General features: G+C 44.1%; 1 protein-coding gene across 1 annotated transcript in view; it reads right to left on the reverse strand.

Moving 5' to 3' along the window:
- ANKRD26 (ankyrin repeat domain 26) overlaps window positions 1-27626 on the reverse strand; it is a 969942-nt gene that overhangs the window by 435137 nt on the left and 507179 nt on the right. Inside the window, exons 22-24 of the mRNA XM_086919420.1 lie at window positions 25328-25501; window positions 18745-18778; window positions 18501-18642 (exon numbers count right to left, since the gene is read on the reverse strand). Of these exons, the coding sequence (XP_086775546.1) occupies window positions 18501-18642; window positions 18745-18778; window positions 25328-25501 (350 nt within the window). The remainder of the gene's footprint in view (window positions 1-18500; window positions 18643-18744; window positions 18779-25327; window positions 25502-27626) is intronic.

A 27626-nucleotide genomic window follows, 5' to 3' on the forward strand; every position in this document is an offset into this window, starting at 1 on the left:
GTTGTCTGGTGTAGCGAACAGGTCTATGGACGGAGTGCCCAAACGAGTGAAAATTCGGTAGAGGGCCTTGATCCAGTTCCCACTAGTGACAGACTGATTTCAGATGACTCAACATATCTCCTGTCGTGTTGAGGGTACCTGGAAGATGCTCTGCTGAGAGAGTGATTCTTTGAAGTATTGCCCATTCCCAAATCTCTTGTCTCCTTTGAAAGAAGTTGAGATCTCATTCCACCTTGCTTGTTCACTTAGTGCATGGCTGTCGTATTGTCCGTATGGACCAGAACGGTGGAGTTCCAAATCCTCAGAAGGAAATCTTGTAAAGCCAAACGAATCACCTTGAGCTCCAGAAGATTGATGTGGAGAGTGCGTTGTACGGGTGTCCAGTGACTGCTCACTTGAAGGTCTTGCAACACCGCTGCCCAACATTCTAGAGAGGCGTCCGTGGTCAGTATTAAAGGAGCTGCAGCAACTTTGAAAGTGAGACCTTTCGAGATGTTGACCTTGACGGTCCACCAGTCGACCGCCTCCTTCATAAGAGGATTGACTTGTATCTTGTCGTCGAACGAGCCTTCCGCCTGGCACCATTGCATGTCCAGTTGCTCTTGCAAGGGGCGTATTTGAAGTCTGCAGTACAGAATTAAGGAAAAGCAGGATGGAGAGACTTGTAAAGCTGGACCAACAAAGTTTGTTTCTTCTGCAATTGAGGGCCAGAAAGAATCAGCTTCTTCTGTCTTTCTTCTGATGGGAAAGCCTTGCAACAAGTTGTATCCAGAATGGAACCCAGAAACTTGGCCAACCTGGATGGAATAAGAACGGATGTGTCTCTGTTTAGCTGAAGACCCAGATGATTAAAAAGCTAAATGCAACTTTCGACTGTTTTTGTTGTTGCTTGAGAAGATGGAGCCTTTATCAACCAATCGTCTAGGTAGGGAAAGACTTGCAGTGACTGTCTTCTGAGAAACGCTGCAACTGGGGCCAACACCTTTGTGAATATCCGCAGAGCGGATCTGAGTCCGAAAGGCAGGACCCTGAACTGAAAGTGGCTCTTGGCTACTGTGAAGCGCAGAAACCCCCTGTGGGCTGGGTGATTAGGAACATGGAACATGGAAGTATGTGTCCTCCAGAGTTGCCATATCATTGCCTGGATTCAGGAGACGCAAGATATCCTGAAGAGATACCATCCGAAACTAGATTTTTTCTGAGATGGGTGTTGAGCTCCCCCAGGTCTAATATTGGGTGCTATTTTTCTTCTGTTTTGCGAACCAGGAAAACCCTGGAATAGAACCCTTTCCCTCGTCGGGATAGAGGAACAGTCTCTATTGCTCCCTTGATGAGCAGTTGATGAGCTTCGAGACGAAGAAAACGTAGATGTTTTAATTCAGTGGCGCGAGGGGTTCTGGAAGGTGGCAGGTGTTGAAACTCTAACGTGTGGCCAAACCGGATGATATTGAGGACCCACCAATCTGATGTTATGATCTCTCAGCTGTGGAGGCATTGTGATATCCTGTCCCCCACTGATGTAACAGGGGGTTGAGAAACAGTAGGCAAAGCCGGGAAGCAGCTAGTGGCGTTTAGACTAATTTCTTCCCTGTGGTCCTTGTCGTCCTCTGGAAGGCTGGCGAGAGAAAGATGCCGATTGGCCTTGTTGCTGAGAGTACTGAGGTTTGTATGACTTCGAAGACTGAGTAGGAGGAGTAACGTTGTTGGTATCCTCTTCTGTATGTAGAAAAACTTTTTCTTCTTGCCCCCGGAAGGACACCTTGCGGTATTGCAAAGTCCCCAGGAACTTTGCAGTCTCTGTGTCCTTTTTGATGTCCACATGCTTTCCAAGAAGCATTTCTCCATCAAACGGCAAGTCTAAGATCTTATTCTGGACCTCAGGGCGAAACCAGGTAGCCCGAAGCCAGCCTTGCCATCTCAGAACAGCTGAACCTGCCCAGGCACGGAAAGCAGTGGTGGCAATGTTCATTGCACAATCTATAGAAGACCGGTCTCCTTCTTCCAGAATCTTCTTCACATCAGCCTTGGAGCGATCTGGTAGTTGATCCATAAATGGAGACAAATCGCACCACATTTCGCGATCATATCATCCCAAATTTGCAAGTGCATTAGAAGCTTTAACAAGAAGGCTGGACATAGAGAGGCACCTCTTCCCCACGTTGTCTAGGCGACTGCCCTCCTTATTCAGTGGTAAGGGGCGCCAATGGATTCTTTGATTTTCTTTAACCCGTCTGCGAGATAACAGAGTCCGGCTTTGGTTGACCAACCAGACAGGCGGGACTATCTTCCGGAGCCTTATATTTTTCTCCAGTCATGGAAGAACAGGAATGACGGTAGCTGGAGATTGCATCACCTTTATTCCCTCACTCGATACATGCTCCACAATCGGGATAGAGCGGATGGATTTCTATAGAGCTCTTTAAAATCATAGAGAAAGCATTACGATTGTACATTTGGAATGGGAAGACCAAACCGTTTGGAAGCTCTCTCCATAAGGTTATGGAAACCTGCTGGGGGAGAATCTACAGGATCTTATATTTTTCTCCAGTCATGGAAGAACAGGAATGACGGTATCTGGAGATTGCATCACAATTATTCCCTCACTCGATACATGCTTCACTATCGGGATAGAGCGGATGGATTTCTATAGGGCTCTTTAAAATCATAGAGAAAGCATTCCGATTGTACATTTGGAATGGGAAGACCAAACAGCTTGGAAGCGCTCTCCATAAGGTTATGGAAACCTGCTGAAGGAGGATCTACAGGATCTGGTGAAGGTGAAGCAGGATCCGGAAAGACTTAATCGTCCCATTCCCTACTCGGATCCGGGACGTGTTCCACATTCCGATCATCATCTGATGAATCATCATCATCCTCATGTACCGTTACAACCTTCTGGTGACCTGACACTGGTTGAAGTTGAAGTTGGGGGGATTTATAGAGCGCACGTTTACCAAAAAGGTTTCATAGCGCTGAACGGTTCAGAACAGGCAACAGTTAGACCTCAAACGCTCTGATGAATAACCAGGTCTTCAAGCCTTTGCGGAACTCAGAGTATGATTGAGAAAATAGAAGATTGACAGGGAGGGCATTCCAAAAACCTAGGGGCCAAAAAATAAAAACTCGATCCCCCATGTTTTTTCCTGACAAAACGTGGGACAATCAAAAGATTCTTAGAGGAAGACCGTAAATTCCTGGAAGGAGTATAGGTTAAGAGCCTGGATGCCACATATTGGGGAGCCAAGCCCGCCAATGATTTAAAAATGAGACACCCGAGTTTAAATTGGCATCTATGGGCAACCGGCAAACAGTGCAGTTGCCTCAGGAGCAGAAGAGCTTGATGGAATCTGGACCGACTATAAATCAGCCTAGCAGACTGATTTTGAATAAGTTGTAGTCTGCGTAATTCGTAAGCAGGGATGCCAATATATAGAGAATTGGCATAGTCAACCCGAGAGATAACAGGGGCAAAAAGAATAGATTTAGGAGCTTCGATGGTAAAAAAAACGGGAAACCCTCGGGATGGTACGGAGACATAAGAAACAGGAGGAGACAATCATGCTAATCTGGATGTGCATCGAAAGGTCGTCGCTGATTTTCACAGATTTAGCCGCAGAAGGGGCTGGTCCAAGAGATGAAGGCCAGAAGTTAGAGCACCAGGGGTTGGGTGAGCCTCCGATCAGGACTAACTCCGTCTTATCGGGATTTAACTTCAGGTGGTTCATGCTCATCCAATCCTGGATAAAAATCATAGTATTCTGAAAATGGGAGATAAAGTCAGGGGAAGAGGAAGAGGAAAGAGGGAATATAAGTTGAAGGTCATCAGCGTAATTAAACACTGTGACCTCCCGGTGATGCAAAGCAAAAAGTAAAGGAAAGATATAAAGATTGAATAGAAGGGGGAAAGGGCAGAGCCTTGGGGGACACCACTGGTTACCGCTCTGGGAGTTGAAGAAAAGGAGGAGAGCTGGACCGCCTGTTGGCAGTTCTCCAAGAAGGAGGAGACCCAACTCAGGGCCACATCCGAGATACCAGCACATCTGACACGGTCGACCAAAAGGAGATGGTCGACCGTGTCAAAAGCGGCCGATAGATCTAAAAGTATCAGGACCTGTGCGGATCCATGGTTCCGGCTCCAGAGGTTGAGACACTTGAGGAGCCGCCGAAGGATAGGACAAAGTTGGTGGTGGCTGCATTGGTTGCTGATCAGAGGTTTGGGATGGAAATCTCCTCTTGTAATCCAACAACATGATCTGCAAGTCATTGATAAGTGAAGACGGCATGGCCACCATACCCTGCTGTGATTGCTCTTGTGGTCTATCCCGTGGAATGTATCGTTGTTGTTCCATATATTAATCTTGAGAATCAGAGTCCTGGTACTTTACTTGAAGTTGGGATGGACTATAAGCATCCCCATAAGGACCTTCCTCTTCCTCTGAATATTCCTCATCAAAGAGCAAAGCAGGAGGTAACGGTGTCACTCTACGAGGAGATGTCATTCCAGTGCGATTTGGCGTCCGTTAATAGAAATATGAACTTTTTGTATCGACGAGGTAGTCGTCGGAGGAATTGTCAACGGAGAAAGGATCATCGACGACGATGGGCTGATCGTCGACGGTACCTTCGACGAGCTCGACGTAAGTACCATCGTAGCTGTTGTCATTGACATCGTTGCTGTCGTCGACACCATCGTCTGCATCATCATCGTCGAGGTAGTCAACATCATCAATGACATAGTAACAGGTACTTGCAGCGTCGATAAAGCTATCGACGACGGGCGCATCGACGGAGCTGGAATCGACTCCAGGTGAGTTTTAGATGTCGACGTACCGGATATTGTCGCCGTCGACGGATGGGTTTTGTTCTACTATCTTCCCTCCAGAGTTACAGAAGCAGGTTTTTTGAACAATTTTGCCTTTTCAGATAGTGGAGAGGCAACAGAAGGTCCATGGCTCACCTTCCGAGTTGAAAGTACCTCATGAACTGGTCCCTCCCTCTCCTTTATACCTCGGTGAGGAGATTTCTTGGGACTGGGCCTGTCAGACCTATCACAGGTCTTTTGTAAGGCCTTAGATGCAGGGTCAGATGAAGTTGAAGGGGAAGTCCTACCCCTCTTTTTAGACCTCCTTGAAGATGCAGCTGAGGAGGAATCCTCACTGTCACTGGATAGTACCTCTTTACGTGACTTCATCTTCTGTAACCAGGTTAACAGACGTCCTTGTCTGTCCCTCAGAGTCTTAGTAGAAAAGGTCGTTCAGATCTTACACTCAGTGGCCTTATGATCAGGGGACAAGCAATAAATGCAGTCTTTATGCTTGTCCTCAATGTAAAGTCTTTTCTTAGAACAAGTAGCACAGGCCTAAATAAAGCCCTCTTCTTCTTGTCTGACATTCTTGAAGAGAAAAGATGAAAAATCCAAGAGTTGTAGATAAATCTGAGCAGAGCTCAGTGGAGACTACCTTAGCAAAACGTGCGGTAGACAATCAGAGGCTCTCTCAGGAAGGTTCCATGGGGTGAGGCTAATCTGATTGGTTGTTACATAGTTTTGGTCTCTTTTGCAAAAAGAGGTGGATATGCTACAAAATGAGATGAGGTCTAGGCCTTTCTTTCTCTTTTGTACCTACTGCTATGTTATTTTCTATTTACCGAGGTTCCCATTCCGACGACTGGGAATGATACAAGCTATGGGAATCTATAACAGTTTCAATACTGGAGTAACCTGTGATTCTGGGTAAACCACTTAATCTCACCGTGCCTAACAAAAATGAATGTGTCCATCTGTAAGGAAATTGGTGCTCATGTAAAGCGCTCTGATACCAGATATCTTTGGGTCAAGCTAGCGCTATATAAAATTCAAAAAATAAAATGAAATGCTAACTGAAAGGCCCACAGTGGATTAAAATTAAACAGAGCAAGAACCAAGGTTCTTTTGATGGGATTGAACCCTAACAGATGTGTACTCTGGAGGCACTTCCACAGCCTTCAGAATTATTTGCATTTTATCCACCTTTGCCAAAAGGCTAGATATCTGAGCATTATTTGTGATACCGGACCAATGGTCAGGTCAGAGGATTATATCTTAAAACAACTGAAGCAAATAGTACCATGAATTAAGGAAAAAAAGGATAAAACAACGGTTCAGATTAAGCAATTCAAGGCTTTCACTTAACCAAAAGAATGATTCCAGGTAGGGCACAAAGCTCAGCAAACTCAATGTTAAAAAATCATTAGATTAGGGCTTACATTTCTTCAGTGGAACTCAATAGTTAAGTGAATAAGTTACTTATCACTTTTTGCAGAAAGGCAACTTGGGTCCTCAACATCAACTTATCTGGGAAAAACGTTGTTTAAGGCCAGTTGACAGAAAAAAAAACCTGTTTAAAAAAGTCTTCATGGACCACTGTGCAGAACCTCAATAGGGGTGCACATACAAAAGTGAGAAAGACATTTCAAGTACCACTGTGGCATTACAAAGAGTTTCGGTGTTACAAACATTTCACCATAATATGCGAGTTTAATAAAGAAAGCTAAATCAACAACTGCGAAAAAGCCAGAAAAGCTGACAAATAGCCTTTAAGGTTCCAAAGCAAGCCCTTGCTGGGCCAGGGTGAAAACAAACAAGAATTCGGACAACTTAAACTGTAGTGGGTCAATTTTTCGGGAGCCGCGCTAAGTCACAAACTGGTCCAAATGACTAATTGACAGCAATGTTGTAGCGGGATGCCTTGCTTCCAAGAGGACATAAACAACCTCTGAAGGAGGTCAAATAAGATCATTTGTTGCCATTCAATCTCCAAGTGTGAAGATGGAACCTGCAAAGGCCTGGGTGCAGTAGCCTGCCATGTTGCCGCAATAGAATATCCTCTTTGATCAGCAGCTTGACCACATGACAGATGCTCATGCCTACGAGTTCAGGCCACCACCTTCTCCTGGACCAATATATTGCCACTAGGATGACTTGGGGCGGCCACTCCTGGTCTTTTTTTAGAACTCAGGGCAGAAGACATACAGAAGTAATCAGCTCCACTCTAGAGAGCATGCATCAACTTTCAAAAGTGTGAACACTGCGCATTCTCTGCTGTGGCAATAAGATCGAGTCAGGTTCTCCCCTCTGACGGAAGATGCCCGGCGCCACCTCCGAGTGTAATATCCTGTATGGTCTGCTAAACATGGGCTGCTGAATTTGTCCGTCCTGGCATTTAGAAATCTTGCTGGGTGATTTGCCACCTTAGATATTGCCTGGCAGTCCAGCGACTTCCAGAGGTGTAGAGCCAGCTGGCACATTGCCCAACACCACACTCTTCCCTGCTTGTTGCAGTGCCATAGGACAGTGAAGTTGTCCATGAGCACCTGTACCAGCCTTTCCAAGATGACTGGCAGGAAGGCCTTCAAAACCAAGTGGATCACCCTCAACTCCCACAAACTAATGTGGAAAGGAGCTTCTGCTGCAGGTCTTTTGCAGTCTCCTCCAAAATCTGATTACAATTCGACAGATTCCCTTGGTACTGTGCCCACTAGCAGGATGTCTGTCCTATTCTACCCAGCCAAAGTCCTGAAAAAAGACATCAACAAGAACCTCTGCAACCATGTCGCAGAACATCAACTTCTCAACACTACACAATCAGGATTCAGATTCACACCAAGAATGGAAACTGCACATAAAACAACAACGATAACATCGGAATTATCCTCAAAAGGGAGGGAAAGGCAGACTCATTCTTCTAGACCTATCAGCAGTCTTGAACACCATCTCCCACCCAATATTAATCCAACTACTCCATGAAGCAGTCATTCAGGGACTCACCCTTGAAAAGATATGCTCCTTCCTCACTGGAAAAATCTAAACCATCAACATAACCCTCCCCTTATGCCTCTGAAGCACGGTATCTTATTTGTAGAGTCCTGCAGGGCTCCTAGCTCAGCCCAATTCTCTTCAACATCTGATTGACCCTGCTGCTGAAGTCATACGAGCTCAAAACATACACATCTTCACTAATACCAACGACAAGCAACTGAATCTCAGACAAAACACCCAACACCACATGAGTGACAGAAGTAGCTACATGGATGAAATCCAACTGTCTCAAATTGAAATTCGATGAGACCGAAGTGGTAGGCTCGGAAAGAATGCCTCACCATGGGATTCCACGTGTTGGCCCACAGAGGGTGGATCCACTCCCACACCCGGCAAGTAAGCCGTCAGACTAGTCCTTAACCTCCCCGACAGAGCTTGCATCAAACCACACCTTAGGAAACTCCACTGGCTAACGATACACAAGCATGCACACTTTAAACTCCTCACCCACACCTAGTAAGCTCTTCACAACACTGCCCCTGCCTACCTGAACAGCCACATTCACTTCCACCAATCTTCCAGACACCTTCTCTCTGCCAGTCTCTCACTAAGACATACCCCAAGCATACACAAAAGCAGAGCATGAGGCCACACTTCTCGTACCTGGCTGTTAATGACTGAAATGACCTCTCACAACACATCAGAGCCTCCTCCTCATCTTGATTTTCGTAAGAAACTGAAGACATGGCTATTTTTAGTAGCCCCCAGGGCTGGTCTAACACACTCACTACAGAGAACCAGGACACCCATATGGGTGATCTAATAAAGGACAAAGACCTCCATCATTTTTCAGCACTAGTAAGTAGCAGAAGTAACACCCAGCTTCTAATTCAAATGCCGGAACCCGCCATATGACCACTTTCACCAAAAGGGCCTGCACTTTATGTTGCAAGGCGGACAGGTGGTCCTCAAAAGCCACCATGATGTTGGTAGAAGGTGAAATGGGGGGAAGAAATGGGAGGGTGTAGCCCCAAAAGACAATTTGAAGGACCCATTTGTCTTGCCATTCTTGGAGGAAATATTGGATCCTGACTCCGACAGTGTGGTCATGTGACAGAAAAGACATATTAGAGATGTTTTGCAGCTGTTGTTCCTGGAAGAAAAAGGGGGTGAGCTGAATGTTGTGTCTGGTGCCCTGGGCATTGTCTTTGTGAACCGCAACCTTGAGGCTGGAAGCCTGAACCTGCGGAGGGGTCTGGAGTTAGCAATACTGAAAATCCTTGCTATAGCCAGAGAGGGGGTGTAGGAGGCTGGCTTAGTATATGGTGCACACTTATTAAAGTGAAGAACCTTGCACTAATCCAGACAACCCTTATGGTGGTTTTAGTGGTCTTAGAAAACCATAGAAATCCTGCTAAGTGGTAGCTGTGGAGAGCCGCCTTCAGGCTTAGTCCAGAAGGAGTGTTAAGCAGCTTGTTTTACCAGAACTAATCATATAGTGTATGTTAAAGAAAAAAGAACCACACAGTGTAGTTCTAAAAATAGGTCTATTTATTATACACACTCACTATCACATTGGTATATATCTCCTATCCTTCAGTTGTATACCAGTGAGTAAGCACAAATACACAGTGGTCTCCAGGGGTAGACCAAACCATATACAAAAGAAGTCGAATGCAAACTGCGAAGTCTGGACTTGGACCAGGAGACTCAGGAGAGCCTGGGACACAAGGAACCACCCAAGATAAGTACCCCACGGAGCCTGTGTGCTGAGTGGAAACACAGCCGCTTACTCAATGCAAGTCAATTGGAAAGTCGCTGTTGCTGTTTTCAAGAAGGGCCCATCCCAGTGGACCCTAAAGAAACCCTGTCGAAGAAAAGAAGTTTGGAGAATCACCCCACCCACGGATACCCCAGGAACCAGGATACCTACACCAGTGAAGCCTGTATGCAAGGAAGGAACCAAATGGGTCCATCAAACCAGTCTGGTGGCGCTGAACACTATGTCCTGTCTGGGAGGTGGTCACACCTCCCTGTGACAGGAAACCTATTGTTCTACCTTCTGCTGCTCGAGCTCAGGGCAGAATCGTGTCTGGAGTCAGCAGCAGTACTAGCTTGCTTGCAGACCATGGAAGGCTATTACTGGGAGTACTGGGGGCTTCCCGGAGGAGCCCCCCAGTGCATTAAATCATACATCAAACACCACTAACAGTGTTGGGGTATAATTCTAACATGCTTGATACCAAACATGCCTATGTTCGGCACAGCCAATATATAGTTAGCCATCGAGTAATGACCAAGGACACTCTATGTATAAAGACCGCACTTAGAAAGCCTGGAGAGTCGACTCTGGTGTTTGTAGGGGGTGCCCTCACACTTACAACCTAGCACCCTGCCTTCAGGATTGAAAGGCCTGCCTTAGGGGTAACCTATAGGTTTGAATTGCAGTGACCTCCGATATAAGGAAACATATCTGTTGTAAGTGATGCTAGCACCAACTTACACAGGCTGGAATGGAAGGTCTGTAGTCACAGTTTGAATGGTCTCTCATGGGTGGCATAATACATGCTGCAGCCCATGGGAGACCTCTGGGGTACCTATGCCCTGGGTACCTTATATACTAGTGACTTACATGGGTAGGCTAGTAGCCAATTGGAAATGTACCAAAGTACTTACCACTATCAAATTTAGGGAGAAAGCACAGTGACTGGGGTCCTGATTAACAGGATCCCAGTCAGAATAGTCATAAAACAAAATAAAACCAGCAAAAAGTTGGGGTAAACATGAAAGCAGATCCTGCTTTCCTACAGGGGGTCAAACTGATGATGGAATTGCCTGGCAGGGCAGACACACACAATGAACGTTCTGTGGTGCTGCTTTCCTTAAATCAAATCATTCCAGGCTGAATCGGTTTTGTTGCTATAAAGGTGGGAGCCACTGAATGGCATGTCCATTAAAGATGCCTAGACAGCCCCTAGAAGCTTGCAGCCCTCACCCAGGATTGGCGTGGTAGTGTCACACTGGTACTCGTCATCTAACCTAAGCAGCCGGTCATGTCCAAACCAGAGAGAATTACAAATTTAGCTGCATCTCAGCCATCTTGGGTAGTTTGGACCAGGGTCACCCTGAGATCATCCAGAACCAGCAGTAAAGTTTGGCCCAATAAGACATGGGAATAAAAGTCTAGAAGACAGCTGACATTTACTAATCACAGAGCAAGACTTGTGGAAGAAACAATATGCTTGGCAAATGTCTCTATTCTCTTAGACTTCGGATCTGGGGGCCGGGTGGGAAAGGGTTTGGGATTTACCTTACTGTTGCAGGCCTCCAACAAGTTGCCTGGTGCTGGATGATTGAGCCAAGCGACTTTCCTAGTAAATGGTTGTCCTAAACATGGTTTCGCCCACGTGTCCAAGAGGGTATCCGTAAAGGAAAAGATAATAGATGTTCTGTAGGCCCTTAGCAGACTGGATTACCTCTGTTAAAATATTAATCTTCCCCTACATAGTAGGGAGTTGTAGGAGTAGTACTTCTGGCACCCTCCACAAAACAGTGAAGGAGTCACTTTCTTCAGTGGCAGAATTAGACGGCTTGTACCTGAAAAATTATCTAAGCCACTGGCATCTTGTATATTCTCACACCACTTTTTCTCATCAAATTGGGAAACAAAATCATCCAATTGGTCCTTGTCCAAATCAGTCCCAAAAAGGCTGGTCCCAGACACATGGTAAGGGCACAGTATCAGAATCAGAAGGACTGCCGACCCGCTGCACTCCTGTGAGAGTGGGGTACAGACCCAGTCGAGGTACTAGTGGATTCTCTAAACCATTCCCTGGCATCAGCGGCATTTGCACACGTATTGATAGAAAGTAAATTGGTGAAGTGAATGGCACCAGAACTTAAGTTGGCACATGAACTGTTGATGAACCTGAAGCAGGTTTAAGGAGCACAGACAGCACTGAGGGCGGACATATCTGTGAAAGTCCAAATGAAAGCACCAGCGAATTCTTGTGGCCTGAAAAGAAGTCAGAGGGGACCTGGAAAATGCTGAAAGTGAACATCATGATTTTCCTAGAGGCCTTCACTTGCGGAGACGTCACAGACGACCTTGAAAAGTCAGCGTACATCTGAACTACACTCGGAATCAGCTCAGATGGAGATGGGGATACAACACCAGGGGGCACCTTGATGCCCTCACACTCTCTACAGAGTCCGAGAGTGGTGAGAAGGGGGAAATCCCTACTTTGATTTCTTATGCTTTATCTTGGACTTACTCGAAGACTTCAATCAACTGTGATGAGAATGTGCAGTGGGAACGACATCAGTAGTGTGAATGGGGGCTTTCTTTTGTCTTCGACTAGTCATGATGTGGATTCTCCCAATGTTTCGTGACAGAGATAGCGTCCTAGTCTTTTATGGTGTTCAGATTTATCTGGGTGCAGTCTTCACAGGACTTGGAATTGTGCTTCAACGCCAGGCAGCACAGACCTACTTTTTGAGTTTGTTATGCTTCTTATGCTCTTCATTCATCACCTTATGTTATTAGCTGACCCACAAACACAGTTATAATGCAGTTTTGGATTCAAATTTGAAAAGGATTTAGAAGTGAAAACCATAATCGTGACCCTAAGGCACTTTTTGATAGGAAATGGCTTTTCAGAAGCACTGGTCTAAGTTGACACCATTGCCTATTGTAGGACTTGACCCTTTTTGGCTAAAGTTCCCTAAACATTTTTGCTTTCCCCCTATACCTTTTTTCTGACAGGGTTTTACCAACGTATATGCTTTGGATACTTAGCCACTGCTAAACAGTGTCAAAGTGCAAGTGCTCCCTGTATAAAGTGTACTGGTAATTGGTTGTCCATGATTGGTATGTTTGCCTTACTAGTAAAGTCCCTAGTAAAGTGCACTACGTGTGCCAGGGCTGGTAATGCAAATGCTACTAGTGGGCCAGCAGCACTAATTGTGCCACCCACACTAGTAGCTTAAAAAATGGAACTCAGGCCTGCCATTGCAGTGCCTGCACGCAGTTTGTTAAACTGCCCTGTTGTTCTGACAAGTACACTCACTTGCCAGACCTTACCCTTCCCTTTCTATGCACATCAGACACCCCTAAGATAGGTCCAGGGTACCCCCTGGGCAGGATGCAGTGTATGTGAAAGGTAGGACGTATACCGAGGTGTGTACCATGTCCTGACAGTGAAATAATCTCTATTTCGTTTTTCACTGGTGAAAGACCATCTTGCCCACAGGACAGAATGGTGAGGCAGTGTAATATGTTTTCATGCCTATCTTCCCTAAGGCCTAAAGTGAGAGGTGAAGTTTAGTATGCTTGAACTCACCATGTAATAACACATCCTTCTATGAAGGTGTTTTTTACATTGTGTGTTTTTAAGCCACTCTTTTAGAAGAGGCTGGTTTTTTGTGCTCTAACATTACTGTGCGTCTCTGCCTAGTTGTGGATTGACTGTCTGGATTTGAAAGCGATAGTATCTGGGGAATGTCTTGACATAGGGGAGGAGGTGAGACAGCAACAGGCTGACCTGAATCTGGAGTGCAGGGGAAGAGTAGCCCGAGAGGGGGAAGAGGCCTGGGTTGCTGCTATAAAACAATTGTCCCATCTCCTGCTGAGGGATGGAGAATACAGACCCCCACTAATCAAAGGAAGAAGGTGTCACTGGTAGGGAGGCACCCAGAACTGGCTTGAACAGGGGTCAGTGCCCCCCTGAGCACAAATACTTCAAAACCATTGAGGGGTATAACCATGTGACCTGAAGCCCCTGAGCTTTGGAGAATGGCTTGATCAAGATTGAACAAGACTGGAGCTACTTCGAGGACAAGAGTAACCTTTGCCAAGGAAGAAACAACTGAAGAGACTTAAGGAATGGACTGACTATTGCTGTGTGTTCTGGGGCTGGCCTACAGTTTCCTGTTTTAACCAAGGAAAGCTGTGTTCTGTGTCCCCCAGCTTGAAAGGACTTTGCTGTGCTGTGTCCTGAAGTAACTTATCCCCAAGGGCCCGAGGTGAGCTCGCTCCCTGTTGCGGAAGCTCATGAACAAAAAAGTTTCCAGGAGAGTCTCAGCTGCGCTATGTGTGCATTCTTGTTGACGCCTGAGACACTCGTAAGTAGTGCCCTGTGATCGTGGGCACCTAAGGTCCAAGCAAGGATCAGCGACGCTGAGTATGTGCGCTTTTTGCAGCCTGAACCCTTTGTGAGGATTGTCGAGTTATCGTGTGCACCGGAATCCAAGTGAGTCTCATCGACGCTGTGTGCGTGTGCTTTCTGCAGCGTGAGACCTTCGTGAGGATTGCCTTGTTATCGTGCACACTTAGAATCCAAGTGAGTCTAATCGACGCTGTGTGCATGTGTTTTGTGCAGTGTGAGACCTTCGTGAGGATTGCCTTGTTATTGTGCACCCAGAGTCCAAGTGAGTCTCAACGACTATATGCTCAGGTGCTTTGTGCAGCGTGAGACCATCGTGAGGATTGCCTTGTTAATGTGCACCCGCAGTTAAAGTGAGTCTCAGCGACGCAGTGTGCATGCTCTTCGTGCAGCCTGAGGCCTTCGTGTGGAGTGGCCGGTGATCGTGCACCCGAAGCTCAAGGTAGTCTCAGCGACGCTGTGTGTGTGTGCCTTGTGGCAGCCTGAGATCTTAGTAGCATTAGCGGCCCGGACCGGCAGCCCCGGAGCAGCTGAGCCGCCGGCCCGAGCCCGCCGTTGCCAATTCACAAAGATTGCATCCGAGTCCCAAGTCGCTGGACGAGGAGAGGAGAGTGAGTTTGCGCCCCCCAAGGTAACGTGTGTCGACTCCTGGAGCGGGGGGCGGGCTCAGAGGGAGATGCTCTCAGCATCTCTCTCATACCGGCAGCGCAAGCCTCTGCTTCGGCTCGTATTACAGCCGTAATGCCAAGGGAGTGGCAGTACTGGGGCCGGAGTACGGAGCTGTACCTTTTGCTACACCATACCCGTGTAGGGGCAACTGTTGACAGAGGCTGACTGCGAGTCAGAAGGAGTGGCAGGGAGACCGCCCAAGGCACTGTGATCTGTGCCGGGGTGTATTACTCATTATCTTATTTCTGCATAACGGAGTGCCTGATTGTCGTATTACACATTGCATAATTTCTGCATAACAGAGTTCCTGATTAGTGTATTACGCATTGCATTATTCCTGCACAACAAACTACCTAATTAGTGTATGACGCATAGCATTATTTCTGCATAACTACATTGCAAAGTGCCTAATTGTTGTGTTACGCATTGCACTCGTTTTACATTGCAAAGTGTCTGAATCTAGCATTACGAACTGCATAACATGGTAGTAGTATTACACTGGAATGTTTAGACGTGCTCATTAATATCCCCTAGCAACCAGCCAGAAGAAATATTACACCTACTCATAAGTTGGATTTATATTGTGTGGTCTTATCGTATATCTTTTTATATAAAATGTATACTCGTTTTTATGCAACTCGTGTGGAGTCGTTTGTGGTATCATCATTGGGTTGCTGTAAGCGTGGTTGCAAATACTTTATACATTGGCCTTGAAGATAAGCTTAGCTGCTCGTGCCAAGCTACCAAGGGGGTGAGCGGGGGCTATCTCAGAAGGTGACCTTCCTTTCCCTGACGTGGAAATGTGGGTCCCTATTTGGCCCATTTGGCCTAAGGTACCTACCTCAGCCAACACAAACGGTAACATGTAAGAAGGACAAACCTCCAAAGCCTCTTCGGTGCATTTGACTTGAGGAATCTGATCAACCACAGAATGCTCTATGCTAGCATGGCATAGGTGAGAGGCAAGAGCACCCCAGTGTGTTACTGCTTGTAGCAGGTAGGCCAATCCTGCAAGTCCCTAAGCCTGCTGCTTTCCCTCTAAGTGGCACCACATCTGTGCATGCCCAGAGGGTTCCCCTCAAATGAATAATTGAAACCCCCTTATGAGTGCCTACTTCTGCAAAACTGTAAAACAGGTGGGTGGTTCAAGAAATTTGGCTATTAGTTGAGAAGGATGTGAGTGCTACAGAAGTAATACCTCTGCCACTGTATTTTTACTAGGAACCAAGTACCCCAAAATAACACTTGACTCTCTCAGGGTAGCGAAGTAGAGCAATCCAAGGCCTACTGAAGTTGAGGGGGTGTGGGCTAGTAAACTCAGCTCACTGATACGCAACAACAATGCCCAGCAAATCATTGTCCATTAAGTTTTTTTCTTATGAAAAGGAAAAGTATTTTTATTGCACACACAGACACAAACTACTATATACCATGCATTAAATTATAAATATGTGCAATCAGGAAGGGTGAATACGTGTGGTGGTTCTCACATATAAGTCCTAAAACCCTAGTGGATCCTGAACCGTAAAACCAGAATATCCTCCTCTCATACTAGATGCAGCATCACAATATAAGAGGGATGTCATTATCAATAAAGCAGGCCTACTGGTTTTGTCAGGCTGTCATTACGTCAGAAAGAGCTGCTTTTGAAAATCTGCCCTTGCTGCAGGGTCACCCGAGATTTTCTTGCCATTTCTATAGTGCTTGTGCTCCTCTTTTCAACATGGTAAAATTGATATTTCTCCCGATTGGCACATTTCATTAACTCATAAAAACCTAGCATATGATAATAAGTGTATCCAAGGCCTGTAATTTAAATGCTGCCCGTGCACTGTATTGCTCCTTGTGCTATCCACTGCAGTGGCACTGTAAAGCATGTCTCCAGGTCAAACACTGTTGTCTGGCTGGGCAGTATTAAAACTACAAATCCAACCTGCCAAAATAACCATCTTTCGATAGGCTTAAACATTTCTTTTTAAATATTAATAAGTTACCCATAAGTAGGCCTTATTGCCCATAAGCGATGGTGCATGGTATTTATAAATAGGACATGTAAAACATTAATATTAATGTGCCTACAGTGAAGGAGCCCTAAAAGCTATTTTCACTGCAGCAGGGTTGGCTGTTTCATAGAAAAGCATTGAGATACAATAGTAGGAATAAATGTTATCTTTGCCTAGGAAACACCTATATATGCGATTTTTTTACTTTCTGAAATATTTATTACAAGCCCAATTCATGGTGAAGTCGCATTTGTTATAAATATTTAGGAAAGATGACTTTTATAAAGTTATCTTTGCCCTGCATGAAGTTCCTGGAAGCTAAACCTGCATTTTACTCTTCCTTTTTAATCGGCCAGTAAATAGCATTTCAGTAGGCATGAATAAGTTATGAACTTGCCCAAAAGACAAGAAAAAAAAAAGGTTTAAGCATGTGGGGGTGTTGATGTGCTCCCTCACTAATAACCCAATTTCTTCCATGTGTCATAATTCACTAATAAGTTAACAAGGACATAAACAACACACAATATATGTTAGTACCCACCACTGAAGTCAATTGTGGTAGTACCAACCGTAAAACCATATACTGTTAACAGTAACATTTTCAATATAGCAAATACATATATCAGTCTTTCTTTTAAGTTTATCAGGGCTACTGGAATTATGAGGCAGCCTCAGGCTTAAGTAAATTATGCAGCAAGAAAAAAACAATTATGCAGTAGAATGTGGAACATTCTGTAATAGTATTACTTCGTTATTTTGTCATTTCTACACTTGTTAACACTATTAACATTACCTTCTGCAAGGGGGCTTCCACTGCACAGCAACACGTGTTGCTGCGTTTTTAGTACCGTTGAACTGTTTGAGCTAGAAACAAATTTTATTGTTGCTAAATTCTGCTGTTTATGCAGTAGATTATGTAATATTTGGCAAATTCAGAATTATGGTGAAAACATGTGCCCGCATAATTCCAGTGGGCGTGACTTTAGAGAGTGCCACTTTAATCATAGGACCAACCACATGAGTTCCCAACATTCCAAAGCCCAAGAGCAAAAGCTCCAGCTCCAGTGTGCTTTGAGATGAAGGAAAACCTCTCCGGGGGTCATCAGGGATTAAATCCACTGGGAGAGGCAGAATGAGCTTGTGAGGGCAACTTCTGAGAATGAGCTTGTGAGGGCAACTTGTGCCCCTCTCCATCATGGAGGCAACATCATTGTAGCCCTATTGCAGGGAGGGGCCTTGCAGATTTATGAACACATCTGATCCATTCCCACCAACATATAGTATAATATGAGCAAATATGTATTGAGTATAATAATCCAATGTCTTCCATTTGCCACTTGTTATAATTCACAAATAAGTGGGGCACCTGTATTGATCCTATAGCCCGAGTACTTTGCAGGCAGGATTATGTTACTAATTCTGTAGCTTTTGGAGTCCTTACCGGGAATACTGTAAATGGATACAATTATGACTGCCTTTGCCAAGAAAATGTAGACGAATGGGGAAATAAATTAATGGATCACTTAGCATTGTACAGAAGACATACAGTAGTTCTAAGGCTTGTTGGTGGCACAAGTTTGACCAAGAGCCATCACTTGAAGTAAAACTGCAGGTATCATAAAAGGATAGAACATGTTTGGTATAACTCAGCATTCAGAAGCAAAGAAAATGTTAAATGGCATTTCCAAAATGTTAAATGGAGTTTCCACCTGGGCCACAGAAAAGATCTGAGGATGGACATCTGCAGGGTATAATACCCATGAGCAACTGTGTCTAAAATATGGGAATGCCTCTGTAGTGCAGGACATAATAACCTTCAACAATGCTTACACTTTGAAAAATAGAATTTAAAAAAAACATAACTCTTACCGTGGCCTTCTACACTAAGTTGATCTATCAATAACATGGCATTTCTGTAAACTGAAGTGGGTGAATCACAATCCTCTGTTGCAGTGTCAGAAGAGAGAGTCGAGTCTTCTAAATCATCAGCAAGATGAATTTGTCTAGTGGCCTGAAAAATTGAAATCACTTTTTTGAGTATGGGGAGCTGCTAAACATGTACGCAAATGCGTCCACTAATTAATGAAAAGGGAAAACAAATGAATGAAATTACCTTGTCTTTTTTATTTCCTGGGTTGGAAAGTGACCTGAAAAAAAAACATAATAACCATCAGTACACTGATGGCAGTGCTGACAAATTTAGAGAGTTGAGAATGTGTTAGATAAATGGTTGTACAAGTAAAAGTAATTATTGGCTAAACAGCAATCTGAACAGTACTATTTTTTTTATTTTATTAACTATGTTAAAGACCGTCTTGGTCCTGCTGCTCCAGTATGGACAATCCAGCCTGAATTCTTAAGGATTGTCCCCTCTGAAGAGCTGCACAGTTCCCCAGAACAGTTTCAACCTTGCTGGGTCTCGTCTCTGAGATCCAGCTTGTGTCCATATGGCACAGCAAGAAAGGAATCCACGTAAAGGTGTAAACACACTACTTAGAGCAACTCAGGCATCAAAGACGGGATGGCATGGAAACACTTTCATCAGATCTACTGTTCGCTAGTCAGGCTCCGAGTAATTACCTGCAACTAAGATTCATTTAAGCATCACATCAAATATCTTTTGCTTCTCTCATACGTCAAACAGGGGGACAGAACGTTGGCTCTATTAGACAGGGTCTTGAGTAACCCTTAAAACAAATAGCACATGGATACCAGCAAAGCCATTTTAAGAGCCTGCATCAATCATGATGGGCACAAAGAGCATTTGTTTTTAATCTGTCACTAGTATCTATCATAATGCCTACCATATTCACATGAAGAATTTTAGTGAGTCAACTGAGCTCACAGGTATGCTGCCAATCAAATAAGAAACTGATCAGGGCCCACTAACTGCTACTTGCACCTGACATAATTTGGTCTGATGGTCACTGCTTTAGGTATAAATAAACATCTGTTATTCGGCGCCAAGCTACCCCAAGGATGAATATGCAATTTAAAAATACACATTATGTGCTTAACTTTATTCATCACAGAGAGCTGGACTTCAAATGTTCTGCCAAGTATCAGCATGTGGTTCTTAGTTCTGCATCTGGTTGGCAGAGTTAATGGGTAATATGGGTAGTTATTTAAAAAGAAGAGGACTACATTGTTTTCTTCGGTGCAATAGTGAGTCACTCTTTACTCAGCTTTTTTGCTTCTGGGAAAAAATCTCCCCTGGCTTATTCCGATCTTTCTCAGGTGAAACAGGGTTAAATAGCAGTGTATGAGGAATTGCACAAAGGAATGTCTAAAGTGAGAGATCGCAGAGTGGCTGATTCAGGATGTATAGGCACTGTGACAGAGAGAGTGGCTGGCTTAGAATTATTCTTTTAGTATCCTGATGCTGTGTGTTCTTCACTGCTAATGTTGGCTTCCAAAAACATACATGCAAAAGGCTCAGAGGCCTACCAGTCATAGAACTTATATTTTTCATACTGACCACAGTACCCATCTCTGACAAAGCCGGAGACAATCATTATAGGTCCACAGTGGGAATCCACCACAGGAAGGGCCGAAGCAAGGTAGCTGACTTCAATGGACAGTTAGCTAGCTTGTACTTTCTGCTACAAAACATAGTGCTATGAAACCAGAACGAAGCAGCAGAAGTTCCTATAATGTGCTTTGAGCATTATTATTTTTTCGTTTTAAAGCGAAATTGGAGAGAAGTCATTAATTCAACAAGGGGTATCATCTTGATAGTAACTACCAGGTTTGCATCAAAGCTAAAGGAAACCTCATTTCCTCCAGGAAACTGCTTATAACACATCTTTTTCATTTTCCTCTGAATTTATTTAGATCTCTTAAGAATGTAATTTGCTTTTACTTCCAGTGTGCTCAAAGTTTCAAAATGTGTCACCTATAACAATAATACTGTTCTATGCAAAGTGTGCTAATGCCTTTTAGAGTCCCTCTGAAAACAATGGTTAGAAAATGAAATTAAATGATGAGGACAATAGGTGGAAATACAAGAAATCTACAGTGAAATGGTTGTTTGGATAACTAATTGTTGTGGAAGATTGCTTTTTCACCTGAAGAAACTACTCGGACTCAGTGGGCCATGCAACAGTGCCCTTTAAATTGACAGAGGGCAGCACCAGGAATGGGGAAGCAAGAATGGTTGCTAGTCTGTCTGACTGCCTTTCCCCGCTGTGGTATAACAGAGCCTGTACTGGATCCTTTTTAACCATATCTGGATGCCATGAACCCAAGGTGAGATAAACTATCTCCTGTGGTGCAAAAACGTTCTTTTTACAAAACGTAAAAGGCTAGCATTGCAGGGCTTGCAATGAACCTCCAGAACAAAGTGGGCCGGTGTGCAACACGAGTAAGCGATTATGTGAAGGCCTACATTAAGCCACTTTAGATATTTTAGTCTATAAAAAAAATTACGAGCCAATAAGTTGACTTTTTGTTCAAATTATGGCAATTATGACACAGTCCCTTACTTTACTGCAAGTGCAAAAAGGATACCCCTTTAAATCCTAATGGCTGCTTTGGCATCAACATCGCTCTTGAAATTGAAAAATGTAAATCAGTAGTATTCCACGTAGCACCTTCCCAATCTGCTGATTACTTTGTTTCTGTTCTTTACGCTTAAAATATTAGGCATGTAACTTTAAGATTTCCTCTTCCCAAAAATCTGAAAACTTAGGTTCGGAGCAATATATAAAAAAATACAAACTAATATTTTTGGCACAGTCCAGCAGTCCTTAATTTGTAAAAGAATATGTACGGAGGGTCACATTTTTACTTAGGAGCCTGCCTTCAACTGTGGAACATGCCAATGTGAAAGAATACCGCCTCGTCTTTATTTCATCTCAGGCCTCGTTTGTCCCCCATCCTGCACTTCAAGGCCCTTTACACCACTCTTGGCTCTTTCATACACATGTTCCTCTGACTTTCTCTCTGTTTCCCTGTCTTTCCTTTATTTCTCACTGTTCTGCACTCTCTCACTCTCGGGCAGAGCTCGCCATTTGTAAATAAGTTCTGGATTCCGAATGTTAGTTTTGGTGATCACCAAAAGCAACCACCTGCACAAATTACAAATTTAAGAGTAGGCATGCTTTGAAGAGGAGACAAAAAAAGTTAGTCTACAAATTAGCACTTTTTACAAGAAAATGTAGCTAAACGTAATCACTCTGAACTAGGAGAGAGGAGTGAACCAAAAGAGAAAAGAGTCCAACATATGATGAAAATGAGTTCATGTCAACCTTGGTCATTGGAAAAGGTGGAACCAAGGTTTTATGTTGCCAGACCCCGTGTGATCACCAGAACAAGAGCTTCAAAACCCACTATTGAGAGAGGGTCTGTGGCTCCACCGTCTAAATGGTTGCCCTGAGTAGAGAATTAGATTGAGCTGAAGTTGTGCAGTTCTTTCAAAGGAGTATTTATGTTGACCATCTACTGACTGGAGAACGGTTTTCCCTAACCTTACATGGCCACCATGGTGAAATGTAATGACACAGCAGCATACTAGGGGGAAACGCTCCAACCTGATGGACTACTATTGGCTGAGGATTTTCCCCTCAATTAAGAAAGAACACTTCGGAGTGTAGTTTGTGCTGGTTAATGTGTCCATACTTCTGATACACAAACCTTCTCTAACATCAGTCTAGCACCGTTCATAGATCTTTTAAAGAAGAACATTTGAATGAAATTTCACTATACGTCACCCGAGTCAAAATCCAATAACTGGCCATGTTCAGGGGGTAAGAGTGATTCAATGTTTAAAGTGATCTAGTACTGGAGCATTTTTGATCCCTCAGCCAATTCAAGAGCGTGGTAGAGAATTCCGAAATGCTGGTGGCCTGAGACGTTCTCCATCCGTCATTGAGTGTCTTGTATTTCAGCAGTGTAGCCGAGAGTCACTGCCATTAAAGTTGACCCAAACAATCACAGCTGGTCTTGGCCCAGGAACACCCTGGTGCTGGTGCTACCCACGATGCTCGATCGGAGAAAGGAGGATTGGAGGTTTTTGGAGGGGTGATTCTGCTAGTTTTGCAGCTTTAACCAAGACTGGCCCCGGGCGATGACTGGAATCGTCGGACTCAATTGAAGTACTGAGGCTTCATGATGCTGCGAGTGCTCCAGTAAGAGCGTAGTCCCAGGGTAATTGCTCTACTCCTGTCTCCAAGTACAGGGTACACCATTATTTCTTATACTTATGGCCCACATTATGGGCGAACACAAAACCCTACCATAAAGAGGTAAACAGCCACAATGAGCAAACACTACACCGGTCGGAGGGTACCAGTGACGGCTGGTCGGGTGACGATCAGGTTCATTCACATGTGACAACGGGAATGACTGCACGCCTTGCTAGTTGCTGCGTACAGTGTTATCCCAGAGTCTGAGGCTCACACCCTCAGCTAAGTGACTGACATTCTGGGTGGGGCGGGAGCTCTGGCTGGACATTGGACGATTGCTCGCCAAGACATGTGCAGGGGCCCTGTATTAGAAACGGTATTGCAGGTGGACAACATCTACCACGCCCAATATTTTGAGGTCTTGTTTGAAAGGTCCGGTCATCACAGTATATTGGGAGGGACAAGGCGATATTAAATCATAGTAAATGGAGTGGAATTCCCAACAGAAAGCAAACACATTGTGTGCACTGAAGTCTGTCTCCCTGTTGGTTCTACGGTGAGAGTCGTCAGCGCAAAGGTGGGAGTTGTATTGTGAAAGGTGTTGGAGCCTGGGAATGCAGGTTGATTGTTATGAACATCCACTCTTTACTTTGTACTGTGTCATCTGAGTACAGATGAAATTCAAAATAGAAGAAATAGCGTGTATAGGAAAACACAATCACAATCACCAGTAGGCTTAACTCTGCAGTCTGAAAGTGTGGCCATAAAGTGATCATCTTCATCTGTTGAAATTGGTCAGTACGAAAGGAATTTAGGCATGTAAGAGACACGCAGACAAGGTAGGCATACACTGGGACAAAAGTTTCAAATGCAGCACACAGATTCACTAGGATCTTCTCAAGATTCTGGTGCAGGTAGGTTTTGATCTCATATCAAATATAGAACATTCTGTGCAGTGTGTACACATTATACTGGAATGATGTTAATACCTACTTATTCAGCCTTAGTCACATCTTGACATTGATCTACGACTTATCACTAAATGATGCTGCAGGTGCAAGGACATCTGGGTGACATATGGAGCACTGACAGAAGGGTGGAGTCGGGTAGACTGGAGTGGAGTAGGGTAGAGAGCTGTGGTGTTGATTGGGCTTGACTAGAGTGGTGCTGAGTGTGGTAGACTGGGGTAGGACAGAGTGGAAGGATTTGTGAAGATTGGGGTAGTGGGCTTAAGTGAGTAGAGGTGGGGTATAGTATAGTGGGGTAGATTGGAGTGGGATAAATTGGGGTGAGTGGGGTAGATTGGAACGGGGAAGAATCGGTGGGCTCGAGTGGTGTGCATTAAAGTACACTGGGGTGCATTGGCGTAAACAGGGGTGGAGGTGGATAGAGTGGGGTAGATCTGGGTGGAATGAGGTACACTGGAGTGAAGTGGGTGGAGTGGGGAAGATTGGGTTAGAGTGGGGTGAATTGGACTAGAGTAGATTGGGGGTGGGGTAGATTCGAGTGCATTGAGTTGGGTAGATTGAAGTCGGTAAGGGTGGAGTAAAATGAAGAGTGGAGTAGGATGGAGTGGAGTGGGGGAGACTGGTAGATTAGGGTGGAATATGTTAGATTAAATTGGGGTAGATTTGGGTGTAGCAGAGTGGGGTAGTTTGTGGTAGACTCGACACTGGTGGAGTGGGGTAGATTGGAGTGGAGTGAAGATTTGAGTAGAGAGGGGTATTTTAGAGAGGGTTGGAGTGGGGTAAATTGGGGTGTCTTGGGAGAGATTGGAGTGGGGTGGATCGGGGGAGTTCAGGATGGGGAAGATTGGGGTGTGTGCCCTCCCCACACCCACGTTGATGCCAGCCACGACAGAGCAGTCTTCTTATGACATCATAAGGCCCAGAAGTTTGTAAATGTCATCAGAACCCCAAGATAGCACTTTAGGACCATATCATACGTTACCAGTTATGTATATTTTATGTTACTAGTCAATCGTGCGGACGTTCACTTGAAAAATATATTTTTCAAACAAATATATTTTACTGAAAATAATAATTGAAATACTGAACTACACCCGTTTGTCTGCATTGAAAAGAAAAGAACAATACTCCATCATGTAGTCAGATTCTAAGGCTACAAATCTACCGCATAATTATGATGTATTACACTTGTCCTATAAGGTTGCGCATAAATTGGGTTGACATAAATTGTAGATATCATTAACAATGTTATTTTAGCCACAAACAATACTGCAAGAGAATGTTGGTGCATAATGCCGCGTACTGTCTTTTCTTGCTGCATTATTTAGATAACCATGCACATATAACTTGGCCCTCCATTGTCAGAGGATCAAAGAGACCCTGACAATACGTTTGGGGAATGTTCTGATAACGAAATTGATACTTTCCAGTCAGATGTGAAATACTTTCCCTATTTCACTGACCCATGTGAAAAATGGGTTTTCGAACACTGAATTTGGTGCAATAAAAGCACCTAACGTGTTACAAATCAATGTAATCATGTTTCATAAGGAGATAAATCATACTAGCATTAACAAATCAACTAAGTAAAACGCAACTCTACCTTTGTTCGTTCTGAGATGTTTCACTTAAAGAGCTATCATCAAACACCTGGAGTGCTTTCCCATTAAGAGATGGAATCTGTTGCCGATTAAGTGCCTTGGCAGAGATCTGCTCAGAACTCTTTTTGGTGTGATTTTTCTTCTCCTGTTTTGTATTCTCTCCGCCTGAAGACGTGCTGTAATTTGTAACAAATTATTACTAATATCATAATGCCTGTTACCGCATGGCTCAGTTCTGTTCTGTGACAAATATGACCATGATATGTATTATGCATCAGACAATGCAACATAAAAGGATGAATTTAGCATTTCAAAAAGGATCTATGTATCAATGAACACAACTAAATGTGGCGAAAAAGTAAAGATAACAAATATGATTTTGTAAAATCAAACCTAGAAAACATTTGGAATATTACTGATCTGAATAAAACATATTGAATCTGAATTAGAGGGGGTTAAATAAGTACACCAGGCACCAAAACAACTAACTGTTAATATTTATTTTTTATTTGACCATTTTATGTAGTGCTACATGTCGAATCAGGGACTACAGAATGATGCAAAGTTCAATTAGAGATGTAGGAAAGTCAGAATCCAACCTAATACAGCAAGCCTCAGAGCCCGATTCGTCACTCACTACCGACACATATGCAGATTAATCAAGGGCCAGCCTCCATAATTCAGTTTAAGAGTTTGCCGAACAGTAGGTTGCATAGCTCTTTCCTCAATGCCAGACTCAACACACTCCAAAGATAAAAGTTACTGGCCTGAATCAGCGAAGCTCTCTCGGCTAGCGATACCACAGATCTGCATCTTGTGGCAACTAGTGGTTGTAATGAGCTCCTGTCTGGCAGCCACTATTGCGCAAATGACCTGCAATGGGATATTTCACCGTAAAGTGGCAGTGGCACTCTGAACTTTCGAGGAGTTTGTTCATTAGTTGGCTGCCTGATCATAAAACCCTTGCACGCACGGTTTGAGGGAATCAACTATACCAAACTTAGAACCAAACATTCCGCTACTGGTGGTCCCAAATTGAATTTAAGGACCTACCAAACACATATCTTTATTTGGCCATGACAAGAGCACACGATAAAACCATTCTACATTTATATAATTACCACAACGAACCAAAAAACACCTAGGATGAAAAGATTATGTCAACATTCCTCAAAAAGATGTCATTTACCAACCTGTGCCAACCCCATCAGTTTATAAGTACAAAAAATCGAAAATTAATTATAATTAAAGAGAATGATGCTCAAGTGGATATTTATTGTCTCCCCAAGGTTAAAGTGGACAGTTTCTTCTTAATTTGACTGCAGTGACGATGTAATTAAGGACTTCTGCACACATTTTAACAGATGATACATTTTGCAGATGAATTAGCCCCTCCCTATAAAATGCAAAGTACATTTTGTTTAAAGAATTGGGCGCAAGAAACGTAGTCAAAGGGATTCATACAAAGTGCAAAAATATAAAGTGCTCAGTAGATTGGGCATTGGCCCCATCACATAGGCAAAATGGCAGAAAGGCATACCAAGTGCATTCCATAAGAAAGGCTTAAAGAAAGTGAACTGTATTCAGTCTCAACTTAATGAGATAACATCTATGTTAGAGTTTAGTTATCCAGCTAAAACAGGGCTTCAGGACAGTTGATACGGAAATGTTAATGCATTTGATCACAGATGACAAACCCACCTGCTTCTGAAGTCTTGTTTACACTTCGAGGGATCTAAATGCACCTATGACCATCTCTTTAGTTCTATGGCCACTCTTTTCAGGACGGTCAAAATAGTAACTAAGACCCAAGCTGCAAAAAGTGTTTTTACCATAAATCAAAGCAACCACAAGGAGATGATGAGGGGTGTTAACCCGAAACCGGTCCTAGGATGCTTGTTTCCGGTCCAGGGAAGACATGGCTTAGCAGTTTCGGCTGGACTGTTCCTATGAGGCTCCGAGTCTAGACTGATTTGCATATCGATTGGTCTGAACTAGGGTGTTGAAGAGTTGAAGAACGATGATTTCAACCCAGATCTGTGAGTGGGGTGAGTGTTTGAAAAGTTTCAGCGCTCGGCCAATCGTCTCGATAGGTTTACTTTGTTCGCTTTAAGATGGCAGGATATTGGCAGACGTGGGTCCTTTGCTCACTTTGCCACCGGATTCAAGCTAGCCTGGTTGATGAGGGGTGTTACACCGAAACCGTCTCAGGATGGTTGTTTCCGGTCCAGGCAAGACCTGGCTTGCCTGTTCGGGCTGGACTGTTCCCTTGAGGCACAGGGTCAAGACTGATTTGCATAT

Source organism: Lissotriton vulgaris, chromosome 1_1, assembly GCF_964263255.1.
Source record: "Lissotriton vulgaris chromosome 1_1, aLisVul1.2, whole genome shotgun sequence".
NCBI classification, from domain to species: domain Eukaryota; kingdom Metazoa; phylum Chordata; class Amphibia; order Caudata; family Salamandridae; genus Lissotriton; species Lissotriton vulgaris.